This window comes from Crocuta crocuta, unplaced genomic scaffold (genome assembly GCF_008692635.1).
Source record: "Crocuta crocuta isolate KB4526 unplaced genomic scaffold, BGI_CrCroc_1.0 scaffold190, whole genome shotgun sequence".
NCBI lineage: Eukaryota > Metazoa > Chordata > Mammalia > Carnivora > Hyaenidae > Crocuta > Crocuta crocuta.
The window spans coordinates 4,044,260-4,058,792 of record NW_027527955.1 but is presented as its reverse complement, the minus strand read 5'-3'; the positions used below and the strand labels follow the sequence as shown (position 1 = coordinate 4,058,792).

The 14,533-nt window shown below is 39.8% G+C and overlaps 1 protein-coding gene across 1 annotated transcript in view; it reads right to left on the bottom strand.

Annotated features, from left to right (window-relative positions):
* NBEA (neurobeachin) overlaps positions 1-14,533 on the bottom strand; it is a 685,485-nt gene that overhangs the window by 13,712 nt on the left and 657,240 nt on the right. Inside the window, exons 49-53 of the mRNA XM_077752635.1 lie at positions 10,660-10,749; positions 7,784-7,976; positions 5,828-5,899; positions 3,770-3,925; positions 3,090-3,260 (exon numbers count right to left, since the gene is read on the bottom strand). Coding sequence (XP_077608761.1) covers positions 3,090-3,260; positions 3,770-3,925; positions 5,828-5,899; positions 7,784-7,976; positions 10,660-10,749 — 682 coding nt within the window. The remainder of the gene's footprint in view (positions 1-3,089; positions 3,261-3,769; positions 3,926-5,827; positions 5,900-7,783; positions 7,977-10,659; positions 10,750-14,533) is intronic.

The following is a 14,533-nucleotide window of genomic DNA, read 5'->3' as shown; positions in this document are numbered from 1 at the left end:
GTGTAATAAATACTCTACGTGTTCAGTACTTTCAAGCAGAAGCAGCAGTTTGGAGATTAGTTTAATAGAGGTGTTTGTAAACCAGAGAAGGTCAGAGACTTTGATTATCCAGCGTTCCTCGCTGCTACAAGAGGATTAGCACTCAGGAGGCACTCGGTACATGCTTGTGGCTTGAATAACACTTTAGGTGATCATCCTGTTTATTCAGAAGAGCAAGTTTTCACCTTATATTAAGGATGATGGACGGAATAAAGCGCTATGATATCTGTTCATATTAAATGTCCAAGCAAGTCTTGATAGGGTGGGTTTTATGACGTGGTTTACGTTCATAATGATGATAAGAATTCTGATCAAAACTCTTAATTTATAAATTCTTATAAATGGAGGCAGTAATAAATAATATGTAATGATAATATTTTTAATTCCTGAAGGATAATCTTGTCTTTATTGAAAGCTTAAATGAAATGCTGCATTTTAACAAATACAATGCTCACCGTTTTGTTTTTAAGGATTAATATAAATATTTTCATTTCTAGAGCTCCTGTTGTAAGGAACTTTAAATACTCTAAATATTACTCTATTTAATTTTTCTTGATAACCGATGGACCAAAGCTACAGCAAATGTTAATTACCTTTTAGCTTAAAAGAACATTAGAAAATAACATAGAATAAAGTAGCTAACACAGATAATTACTATAATTTAACATTAAAGCTCTTTACCTCATAGCAGTACAATATATAAAATATCTTATCTTGGCTACCAGATGGGAGCTTTTAAGAAATAAATCCTCTTTTTGGAAATATCATTTTCATCATTTCTGAGTGTCATTTTGAAGATCTGAGTGGAAGAGATTTAAAACACTATTCTGGGGGGTGCCTGGGTGGCTCAACTGGTGAAGCATCTGACTCTTGACTTTGCTTCAGTTTATGATCTCGCAGTTCGTGGGATGGAGCCCCCTATCAGTTTCTGCACTGACAGCACAGAACCTGCTTGGGATTCTTTCTCTCTCTCCCTCTCTCTGCTTCTACCCCAGTTAGAGCATGGCTGCTCTCTCTCTCTCTCTCTCTCAAAATAAACCAAAAAGCACTATTTTGTTTCTTAAATATTTTTTAATTTCAAAACTTCTAATTTTTATCAATATAGATGGAAGATACTACTCGGGCCTGCTACTTAATTCGACTTTTCTAATGAATGCTTCACTACCATGAAAATAAAGAAGATTCGTAAATATGAAAAAATAAATTTAGATAGAGTACCTGTGATAATGCACAATGCTTGAGAATAAGAAAGCCATCAACGGTAGATGAAACGTCTTATACACGCACATATACACATGCACATACACTAGAATTCTGCTAAAGATGAAGCTTCTGGTTTCTTAAAGGACATTTTAGAAAAGAATAAACAAGGGCATTAATTTTTTAGTATTTAGAGTCTATCTGTTATAACGTAGAAATGGTAGGTAATTATTTGAGCCGGTTGGAAAGCAAGCAACACTGAATATTGTTTTCCCTCAAACCAGCATCATATCTTGGTTCACAACTTAGAGCAGAGGGTGATGCGTAAAATGCACACACTTTCTCTTATTTGGTGGCTATGCTAAGAGACATTACTCCATGGTGCACCTCTAGCTTCTCTATCCGCTGTCCAGCTCCAGCGATGGGCAGCAAGAATAAAACCCACATTTGGTAACCTAGTTTATCTCCCCCTATCTTCTTTCCTATATATATTTCTATATTTTTCTTCTCTCTAGGGCCTTGGCTCCTATCAATCAAAAGTCAGTCTTTTTTTTTGCAAGATTCCTGTCAAAATGCGTTAAGAGTTGGGGGCGGGTGGGACTGGGAGGGTAGACAGATTGTACATCCGGCTTCCATCCTCAGCTCCCGCACCGGCTGGAACCAGAGGACCAGGGCTGGCAGCCCCCAGCCACGTGGCTGGAACACAGCATCTCATCCATTTCTCATCTGCTCTTACAGTATTTCAGGCGCAGGTACACAGCACTCCCGGAAAATTCTTACCTTTGTCATGTTGTACATATGACCCTAACTCATGTTTCAGTTGCTTTCGGAGGATTCTTTAAGCTGTGACCAATGTATGAATTACAATTAGAATCACCCTGGTGTAAGGTACCAGCCATTATCAACGCTTTCCAGAAACCATTCTCTATTTTATAGGAAATATTTGCACTGAAGCTATGGAAAGCTTGGTAATTAAAAACAGTGACTGTGTCTAGGCAATCTCTTATCTAGTTCTTCATCTAACAATATGTATTGAAAACCTATTATATGTGTCACTATGCCAGGAACCAGAGACTGAGAATGGAAAGGGGGAGAGACTCATCGTCCATTTCAATGTTTTCTCAGAACAGCAGTTCCAGAGAATAATAACTGTTAGAATAACTGTTCTGCCAGGAGCAGAGTGGGTTAAACAGATTTTGACAGATTTATTTGTGTAAGACTTTCAGAACCTAACGANCAATTATTTTTCTCTGCAGGCCCCCCCCCCTCTGTGTTTTTCCTACAGGATATCTTAGGGAGCACTTTTGAATAAAGAATACCTAAGAATCATGACAAACAAAGAAACTGTCTCAGTTTTTGCCTTCCCAGTGCTTAATCTGAAGGGAGTACTCGATCATTGCTAAATGAATAAACAGAGATATTTACTCAACTGTGTGATAGAAAGTAAGAGGCGTTCTCACTGAGGTACAAATAAAATCTGGTGGCAATTCAGAGGAGGGAGAGAATATATTCAGTGGAGAGAAATTATAAGAAGTTTAATGGACCAGGTGACACTGAAGGAGGCTTCTGAACGATAAAGACGTTGGGAGTTTGGGAATGGGCTGTCACAGAGAGGGTCGATGTGAGGGGACCTGGGACTTTCCCTAGGTTGAAGGTTACAATGGGTGCCCTTTTTTATACTTTGAACACAGTGACATTCTAACAAAGACTTCTGCCACATAAAAACTCTCCTATTTTAAAATCCTCACAACTCCAGGAAAAGCTATTAGAAAATTAAAAAAAAAAAAAAAGACAAAATACGGTTTAAGTAAATGCACAGTCTGTGGGGACACTTGTAGTCAAATACTCACTGCTATTTGGGTTGTCCCCTATGATGTGGTGCCGCCCACTCCAGTACCAGAGAAGCAGGGTAGCATCTCGAGACCCAGACACAATGTAGCAGTCACCGCCTATGTATGACTCTGACCTGGCCAAGCACGTGACCACGTCCCAATGGCCAAATACAATCTGCGTTAGTTTCCCTGAAAAACAGAAAGGGTGGGTTTAATTCATTTGCTATTTTTTCTTGACATGGTAATAAGCTTAACTTTATTTTACTGGATTTGTGAAAAGGGAATGTGTAAATGAGAACGTTTACAAGCAAATTCAAATTTAGCTACGGAAGCTTTCTTGAATTTCTTCTGAGAAGCAATACAAGAATGTTACTTGGGGTTTTTAAGGAAAATGACTTATAAAACAACACAATACACAACAGTGGTTTTTATTCTCCAGGGTCTGGGCCAGACTCAGGGGAGGCAGGTTTAAGGTCGTTTACTGGATTTGATTTGGGACGGGGACAATGGTCCTATTCGTCCTATAAAATCATGCTAAGGTCTGGAATGGGTGGCATTATAACTAGTTAGTTATAATGCAAATATTTAATTTGGATCTTGGCACTCAAGATGAAAATGCCTACCTTATTAAGTATAATTGTATTTTACAGAACAATAGGCGTTTGGAAGGGAAGAAGGTGTTTTATAGTTAAGCTTACCTGTTTCTGTAGAGTAAACTCTGAAGCTCTTATCCCAGAATCCACAGATAAGAATATAACGATTATCTGCTGTGACCACAAAACAGTGTGCATTGATTTGTATACTCTGGTCAACAAGGTCGGTGATCTGCCGTTTGTTCACACCAGAGTTGTTGGCTAAACATAAATGGAAACGAGAATTTAAAGAAGGATTCCACAAGAGTCTCATCAAGCCCTTATGGAATATTTTTATGTTTCAATTTATCTAGAGATGGGTTTTTAAGGCTATAAGATTATTAAGATTTTAGCATTTCCCCGTGAGGAACATAGACTTTTTTTCATAGTAGTAGCTATTTATGAACCAGATTACATATTTAAAAGCTGCCAGAAACTTAAGTTCTTTCTCCACCAATACATAACAATGATATGAAGAATTCAGATAATGAATTTAAAATAAAATTAAAAATATTTAAATGTATTTAATTGTATCCATGTTCACCATGCACAAGTTCATTAGTATCCAACATGTTCCACAATGAAGGAGGAATAAATATCGTGTGAAGTATGGTATATAAGGAAAAAAAGTGTCTTAATATGTGCCCCAAACTATCATTTCCTGATGGCATTTACAATTCATGTGGAAAAAGGAAAGAGGGAAAGGCCTGAGCAAGGGATGCTGTTATGTGGGCAGCCCTACAGGGAGCTTTAGGTCAGCAGCTTTAAGGACCTGGATTGTCAACAAACAGAAGGCCTTTCCAGAACGGGCTGGCAGGGGAGGAGAGGAATAAACAACATGGGAGAAGGGCTGGGGAGGAAAGAGACAGGCAGAGAATCAGGGGATAGCACTGGACTGAATCTGAATAAAGCCAGGAACTCGGAGACACCGTCTGATTTCCCCAGTGCCTGTCTGCATGCCAGCTTGTCCCGGGCTCCGCTCTGTCGTTTCACGCGAGATCCCTGGGCTGAATTATTAAACAGGAGACACAGACGTAGGAGATCGCCCGCACTCTCCAAGGCCAATTAGACCGAAGTGCTGCTATGTGTGGATTCCCGCTAACAGTATACTAAAGACTACGGAGGTGAGCCCAAAAAACTGAACAATGACAAAAAAAGGTAGCCAAAAGGAAAGAAAATCAAAGGTTCTGAGTCACTTGAAAACTACATAATTGGTCTTGATTAGTTTGAAGAAAGCTGCTAATTTTTCCATGGTTGCCTTCTAGCTGTATATGACATTGTTCTTGTCTCTGGTCTCTAGTTGGACTAGACTCTAAAAATATTCTTAGTCCTAAACCTTGTAATTTCCCATAGACATGGAAATGCTATTTTGTGTAGGGGTGTGAGTAACTAACTGAACTGGCTGCCTTTTAATTTATTTCTGGGTTCAAAGATGAAGGGTGAATTAATCTAAGAAAAGCATATCATAACTGGTATATGGATTTATAATTTTTCATACCATTTTCAGCTTTTTTCCTAATTTAGTTGTCTATATGATCCCATGAAAAAGGCAGAACAAACATCATCATCAGCCATCTTGCAGATAGGAAACTGAGGCCTAAAAAAATTAAACGGCTTGCTCTGGATCCCATGCTAATAAATGTGCATGTGATTTAAAAACATTTCCATTATCCGTTGCAGAGAGCTACAGCTCATCAGTTTGCAATTCGTATGAAATCTTTACTTAAAAAAGTTGGTCCCACTGAATGGAGATTTTTAGAAATGCTGTCCTTCATACTAGTTTCCTTTAATAATTTTTTTGAGGCCTTACACATTTCAAATAATATAAAGTGGTTAAAGATCAGTCTAGGCAGAAAGAAAGGACAGCTCGGAATGATTTGCCTTGTTTAGAACCAACTTAAACAACCTCTTAAAGTATCAAGAACATGCCACAAATAATTGTTTAAATACCAAAAGTTCTTAGATGGCATATTATGATTTACGCAGCCTCTTGATGGTAATTTAATGTTATTTGCACATTAATTTTATGGCAAAAAATTATCATTCGACTATCTTTTGTAATATGTGCACAGGAATCTGTGTATAGTCAGCATTCATGAAAATGTATTTTTGTTGTTAACGTACCGATTAAGGGGTCCATTTCAATAGGAAGATGATGAGCTTGATCCAAGGAGTATCCTGGAGCTCCTCTGAGGCCTGAAGTTTAAAAAGAAGGAGAAAGCTACCATAAAATTCTCGGAAAGGAGGAATTCCTAATAAGCAGTGATTCATGATGATTGTAGAAAAGGTGTATGTATTGCTTCGAAGTTATTTGGCAAGTTGTAAGAATGACTGTCATACTACACATCTTTATAGATACTCTCAAAAGAAATCATCACAATGGGGACTCCTGCTTTCCATGTGACATGTGGAAAGCTAAAAAGAGTGTTGCTCTCATCCTAACAACATGAAAAACCAGCACAAAATAGAAGATCATAACTTTCTTGAACCCATCAGAGAGCTAAGATTTCTGAGCAACCAGGAGCTTGAAGTCTAAGAAAGGTTGTGCCTGCAGGTAGTGGTGGCCGTGAATGTGGCCGGGCTCACCTAGGCCAGAGCAGAGGGGGGGAGGGGGCTCCCAGCTTCACTCAATATAAGACAAGTCAACTGAAGGTAAAAAGAATTGAGCCACACCTAAGACCTTAAGCTCAGGAAGAGCTACTTTCAGAGGATTAATATTTAGGGCTCGATCAAGTTCATTAGTCATAATTTTTTTACATGTGATTATATATCATAATACTTTTGAACAATGCTAGCAAAAAAATTAATCCTTTATAGTTTTTTTCTCAATGCAAAGCATTTCTAGAGGCTGAGACTACAGTGGATAGTAAAGTTATATTTCTTCTTAAGATGTTTGTTGCATATTTCTGATCACATGGAAGTAGTTATACTTCGTGCTGACAGAATCACCGATAAACATAAAATAAGTGCAGTTAGAACCTCTCAGAAGATTAAGCTATGATATAAATGATACTGTTTTTCAGAACAATACACAAGTCAGTAGAAGAGAAAACTTCAGGTTAATTCACCATGGCTCATCCATTCAGCCCTGGAGATAGTGAGAGTCCTGGGGCTTCCAAGGAGATCTTAAGAGGTGAATTTGGCCAAATAAATCATTTGGTCACATCCATTTCTGTCCCGTTTAGGGAAGCATCAATATGTCTAATTGTGATAACAGAATGATATCACTTCAAGATGTACCAGCTGGAACTTTCAGGGATGAGCTGAAAGAAAACTCACAGGAAATCACTGAACAATTTAGATGTTGTCTTTTCTCAAATATTCTCCATTCCACACAAGGAGGGAAGTGGGGTCTGTCTTGTTCATCGCTGTGCTCCCAGTGCTCATGACCATTTGACATATAGTGGCCAATGTTTCCCCAATAAATTAGTGAAGTGGAAGAAAAAGATTTTAAAACCATCAGCTAGGAAATCCAGATGCAAACTCACTTTCGTTTAATATAGGATAAAAGTTTTGTTTTGTTTTATTTGTTTTGCTTTGTTTGGTTTTGTTTGTTTGTTTTTGTGGGGATGGGACCTGAATTGTGTGTAGAACTGCTTTAATTTATCAAGTATTTATTGACTACTTAACCATTATCCAAGCCTTCTGCGAGGAGAGGCCCTAACAGATAGCAGCAGTGGATAAGACAAGACCCATTTCTTTTTTTTTTTTTTAATGTTTTATTTATTTCTAGGAGAGAGAGAGAGGGAGAGAGACAGTGTGAGCAGGGGAGGGTCAGAGAGAGAGGGAGTCACAGACTGAAACAGGCTCCAGGCTCTGAGCTGGCAGTCAGCACAGAGCCTGACGCGGGGCTCGAACCCACGAACCGCGAGATCATGACCTGAGCGAAAGTCGGACGCTTAACCAACTAAGCCACCCGGGCGCCCCAAGACAAGACCCATCTCATTAGGTCTGGCGAGTATTTGTTCTGTTGCCTTCCGTAGATGACCCGGCATACCAGGTAGCCCCCAGCACACTTACCTTAACTTAACTGCAGCCCGTAAGACCCCGTCAGTAAGTGACCTGCTTAGACGCACATACCTACTGTGTTGTGCCATCGATTCACTGCAAACAGTCTGCTGCAGGTCACGGTCACCACCGCAGGGATGGTCAGGTGGGGCAGCGTGTTGGCTGCCACGTGGGTCACCGGAGAATTTGATGGGAACTTCAGCACCATGATCACATCCTGTTGCATCTGATCTTTAAACATGAGTGGACTCTGTGGAAGGAAACACTGTTGAATAGAAAGGGAAGAGGGCAGAAGAAAACAAAAGGGATGACATAGTTAGTGAGAGATCTGGGGAGGCCGAGGTAAGCACAGACGAGGCTAGCACGAGCAGGGAGCAAAGCGATCCGAACTCTCAACCTCTGAGGACACCACACGGCAAAGGGCAAGGACTCTCTGTGTGGTCGCTGGCAGAAGACACTGAGTCATTAACGACCAGCCTCAGTTCAAGTATCACTAGACCGCGGTGTGAGAAGTTCGCTTGCAGATCTGTTATACGATGTAGCGTAACTTGTTCAGTGTAGTGCAGACATCAGCTTGGGGGAAAAATGTAGTTAAGTCCATTACTGACAACGTTTACATGAATGATAAAATGAATTGATGGATATTTTCATTTTTCACCTGGTTGATCTGGGTTCCTGGCACCAATCTAAATAATTAAAATCGAATAGCCTTCCCTGTCAGAGGATTGTACACATTTCTGCGGTGGCAGTTAGGGCTGGCTACAGTTGATGCCTCCTTTTTCCTTCTAGACTGGGTGCTTACTGAGGGCTACCCCTTTCTTCTTTCAATCTGTGTTTTCAAACGTCTAGCATGTGACTTGATAGAAAGTAGACGTTATCACATGCTACTGTTTTGGCACTATACAACACCGTACATACTAGTGCATCAAAAACACAAACGAGGGATCCTGGAAATAACCGTTATTTAGCTTTCAGAGATGTTTTGTAATTGTTTTCTACACATATGAATTGTCTGCTCCACGAACTTACAATGCCGACGTTTCCTTTATGAACAGTTTCATGCCAATTTAGCCTCTAACAATTTTCCCCAGGAAAGCAATGAATCCTGACTGGGCGTTTCTCCAGGATAAGTATTATTATTATTATTATTATTAAACAGAGACAACTAACACGGGAATAAAACTCTCCTGCCAAAGCATTTCATAAAATAAAGTGTTAGAGATATTCCCTTGGACAGTTTATTAAAAAGGCTTCGTTTCAAGGCTGGAGGCTCCAAGGCCACACCCCCACGTCTACGCTGTGACTGCGTGTTTGTATGGAGCAGTGTGCTCCGTGGCAACCGTTCTGCTTTCTCACACACACAAGGACCAGTTTCAATCCGAAGAGTTCATTAGTGACCAATCAAGGGCGCTGAAACTGTTTGAGCCATTGGAGAGAGAAAAAACATGTTTTCAAACAAACACATTTATTTACGTGTTTCACTAGGAGTTTGACTATCCATTCCTTGACGGTCTAGAGAACGTGGGTCACCTGTGCATGGCCAATGCTTAGCATCACGCCTACGCACAGAAGGAACTCGATACAAATGTGTTTAAGTGACTGATAGAATAAATGAAAGGTCTGAACGATATTTCTACCACAAGATAACAGCTTATAAATTCGTTTACATGTATGTTTTGAACCATATTTCAGAGCTCTTTATTCCAAAATTAGGGTATCTGCTGCCTTGATAATTCCCTAAGAAAACTGATGGACTTTAATTCATTCTGCCAACACCTTTTTTTACCTTCAAGCATTTTTCACTTCAGTAAAAAAATTAGTGAAAAGCCACAGTTTTTAAAATAAATTCCTTCTAAAGAAGCTTCTAAGGGGGCGCGTGGGTTGCTCAGTCGGTTGAGTGCACAACTCAGGCTCAGGTCATGATCTCACGGTTCGTGGGTTTGAGCCCCGCGACAGGCTCTGTGCTGACAACTCAGAGCCTGGAGCCTGCTTTCGATTCTGTGTCTCCCTCTCTCTCTGTCCCTCCCCTGCTTATGCTCTCTGTCTCTCTCAAAAAAAAAAAAAAAAACATTAAAAAAATAAAAAAGAAGAAGTTTCTTGGGAAAACATTACCATCTTCAAATTAAAGAGGGAAATGTGATACAATCTGTGAATAAACTGAAAAAGGGCTGTGTTGTTACAAAAATGAGCCTTTAAAATTCAGATTAAAATGAAAATAACATTACCTTTTCCCTTGTAAAACTGGAATAAAAGTTTTACTATGAGAAGCTAATGATGATGAGGACACCAGCTAACATTCACTGAGGATGCATTGTACACCAGGTGCTGGTCTAAGTGCTCTACAGCATGAAGTCATGACATTCTCAGGGCCAATAGTATTTTTATTTTCATGTACCAGATGCTGACACAGAACCAGGGAAGGTAAATACCTTGCCCAAGTCATTGCCCAGCCAGACGCACAGCTGGTGTCTGACAGCGACTCTGGAGCCCTCGCTCTTCACTCCACAGTCTCTCTGCAGTGACTACAAATTACCTTTATGTTTCTTTCCTTTTCTTAAAATGAACTACCTCCCCTGCCCGACTCCATCCTGTCCCAAAAGATTAAATGGGACGATATCATATTGTGTTTACATTATATTTTCATCCTGCTTCATAAATCAAATCTAAGTTTGGTGCCTGCATGTGTATGAATGAGTTTATGCGGAGGCACGTATGGTCAGAGAAGAGGGTTATTTTTATGACTCCCAAGTTGGGCTAGCGTCGCAGGAGTTAGAGGTAAGAACTGCGCTCCCTTCTGTTTCTCCTGAGGGCAGCAGCCCATACCGAAGCCTGAAGAGTTGACCAATATATTGAGAAGCCATTAAAAATGCTGCTAAAATCACTGTTTTATTTGATCTGTATCCAGGTACAAAGAACGCGAAACACTTTCAGCAAGCTGCTATTCTTACCAGGTGCATGGCAGAGCTCCGAGGTGGATGTGGCTCAATAAGCAACTGAGATGGCGTCTGTCCAAAGTTCTGTATCTGTGTCTCCATGGCCTGCAGGGGAAGGAAAGTGACTGTCATAATCAATATGCATCAGCCAGAGAGGTCAACACACTCTCTGACAACGCAAGTGTATCCCAAGTCAGCCATGAAAGAAGTCCAGAAAATTCACCGGGTGCTCTGCTCTCAGGGTGCAGAATCATCCAAGTGTTAGTATTTTGTAGACAAGCTTTGCTTCTCCTTCCAAACATGCTTCCGTCAACCAAGTCACTATTCTTAGTTAGATGCTGGGGTTAAATGTGGAAATATTAAACCTGTGAGTGCATGCATGCAGCGAAGGCCAAAGAGCGCTTTTTAACACTTAACACACCACGTATACCTTAATAAAGTCTTTTGTAAGAAGGAACGTATGGGGATCTCTAATGAAATAAGCTTCTGGAATCTTGGGGAAAAAAGAATGAAACATAAAGTCCACCAATGATACAAGATAAAATTCAGAAGATCATATTTTCCAGTCAATATAGAGAGCAATCACTATGACTTCTGTATGGACAAATTTTCACCATGAAAAATACATTTTGGCATGCTATGCTATTTTAAGATGAATGCTGAAATATTATTTAGTGTCTTCTAAGGTGTGAATTTACTTCTCTCAAAAATGTTTTGAAATTTTAGAGATAACTAACCCAAAGAGGAAATAATTCTTTGGGCATCTTGAGCTCTGTTATATTTTATTAAAGCCTACAGAGATGGAAATATTAATGAGATTTTCTGGCTTCCAATGAATAAAAATGATTTTGGATCTCAAATTCTCTGGACTGTATAACATGCATTTTTTTTTGGTGTGTACGTCAAAGACATAATCTTATAGGACATTTGTGTATTTCTTCTATATATAAATTCCACCGGCGAAAAAAAAAATCAATATACTAAGCTAGACTAACAGAAATATTTTTTCCAAAATACTGTTAGCATGTAATTTAAGTCAACAAGGAGAAGCACAATATTTACAATGATCATTACTCTGTTACCATGCTAATTTTTCCCCTAAAATTGTGTGCAATTTGGTTGCACATAAATGTGAAATACGAAACTCATTGCTGAGCGCTTAGGAGTGCAGGTAAGGTGGTAGATGGCTCTCGACACAGCACTGCCACTAATCGCATCACTATCTACAAATCTCATTTATAAAGTACTTAAATTTAACAATCTGTCTGCCTAGACTGCATTTCAAGAAAATGTTTATCAATAAAGATGCAAATTTTCAAATTTATTAGCAATATTAAACATGAACGCATCATTATCTGCCATATTTTAGCAATTGCGTAAATGGGGCTTTGGTTCTTTTATTTGCAGAGGCAGTAGGATGAATTATTAAATCTCTTTAAGTGCTGTCCAATTTTAATGTATCCATTTATTTGCATGGTGTCCACCCATATGCAAAGTGTGACTATTTAAGTAAATCGCACTCACATAGATATCATCATAGTTTATCTCCCCAGTGCAAGATTTACGATTATAAAAGAGGCAAGAGACCTTTTCTGGCTAGGTTCACATCATGAACAATAAACTCTTGAGAGTTACTTGAAAGAAAAAAAGCAGTAATTTTATTGTTAAAGCTGCCCTGGTTAGCAAATGTCCAATGCCTAGCTTTATGTATCAAGAACAGCTAACGTCGCTCTACCAATAGGTACCATGGCTTGTGTTTTTACTCCTCCAGAAAGTAGACTGGAGTGGGAGTGGGGAGACAGGGGTAAAATTAAACACATTTTAATCTCTTGGTCAGTACCCATACTTAGTAGATAGTTTTTAAATAGTCACAGAAGGACTAAATCCACAGACATGCTTTGCTTGACTTTAATTTTGTTTCTGAAAGGGAAGTATTAAAACTATACAAGAAAATCTTATGAAACTCACTTAATTTCCAGAAATCTGTACAGTTCTCTTCAGGCAGCCCACCTCTGATCCTTTTTGGACTCAGGCAGAGTACAGACACGTATGTATTGAAAATGACTCTCATATGGCATCAGGGTAAATATTAGACTGCGTAATATTGTGATCTCACCCTCTCATTAAGAAAGTCTATTTCCTCTATGAACATTTATTTTATTAAATTTTTTTTCAATGTTTATTTTATTTTTGAGAGCAAGAGAGACAAAGTGTGAGTCGGGGAAGGGCAGAGAGATAGGGAGACACAGAATCTCAGACAGGCTCCAGGCTCAGAACTGTCAGCACAGAGCCTGACGCAGGGCTTGAACTCACGAACTTCGAGATCATGACCTGAGCCGAAGTTGGTCACTTAACTGACTGGGCCACTCAGGCACCCCAACATTTATTTTATTTTTTAATGTTTGTTTATTTGAGAGAGAGAGAGAGAAAGAGAGAGCACGAGCGATCGAGCATGAGTGGGGGAGAGGCAGAGAGAGAGAGAGTGACACAAAATCCGAAGCAGGCTCCAGACTCTGAGCTGTCAGCACAGAAGCTGACATGGGGCTTGAACCCACGAACCATAAGATCATGACTTGAGCTGAAGTCAGATGCTTAACCGACTGTGCCACCCAGGTGCCCAGCTTTTATTTATTTGTTTATTGATACTAAATGCAATCTCTCTCCCTTGTGATCCACATCACATGCCTTCATGATCTAGAAGTTCTTATTCCAGTATGTACCTTTCAGCTATCTTGTAATCCTGTCTACTCTAGTAATTCCTTACCCTCTGATTTGAAAATACACAGGTCTTTCTGATCATGAAAAAGCACACTGTCTCTTCTAAGCTCTATTTCTTGTCATTATCCACATGCTTGAATGGGAAGTGAGCACCTACTCATTTTCTTCACCTGTTCCCCCGTCATATGTTTTCTGTCCTCCCACACTTTTAGGAAGTCATCAATGTCTTCCTTCTGTCACGAGGGAGGTACTTTGTATGGGAGGGTGCCCGGAGATATACATGTACCATTCTGTAATCTATGAAGCATAGCAGCTGAGTGGTTGTCGAAAACTACTCCCTAATGTATGAGAAAATGCCTCCCCTTCACACAAACCTTGGGCAGGGTTCTAAATCTTTTCCAGAATCTCTAAGTCATAACGAATGCCCTCCATATTCTCATAGCACAGTTTTTTCCTTTATCATGAAAGTCAACGTGCAATTCTTTACATAGTTCTGTTTGCTCACACTGTTAATCTTTGCAGGTCAAGGCTGTGACTTGGTCCTAACAGAGTCCAAAAACACCTGCTGAATCCAGCAGTGAGGCAATGGTGGGATATTTGTGCAGAACTGAAAGCCCAGAAAAGGAAAAGCACAGTCGTAGAGAAAAACATCAGAATTCTTTACTTGTACAGTTCAATACCACAAAAACAGTGAAGTTAACAAATGTTGTTAAATGGTTACTCTATGCTGAGGGATAAAATATCAGATACCAGCCTGCTCTCAATGAGCTTTCAGCCCCTGAGGACATACGATGAGTAGTAATCAGGGCACACAGGAGGTGGAAGGACCATGGTGGAGGCCAGGGCCAAGTGCGAGGAAGGCCGGGAATGATGTCTACGTCAGACTCAGGATGGAGGAGGGGGCAGGGCGAGGAGGGCTGTGAGGAAAGGGGCTCTTAGAAAAGGGACATGAGCTGAGGTGTGACTGTTAGGTAGGAATTGGTGAGTCAACAGCAAAAAAAGGAAACTCAGAAATTGCATTTAAAAATCTTCAACACATTTTTTCCCTATCCATTGTTCTGTGTGGGTCAAAGAGACATAATGCTACCTAGCCTATTTATTCATACAACATACACTTATTGAGCACCTACTAGGTACCGGGTGCCATTTTACATATTTGTGATACTCCTCA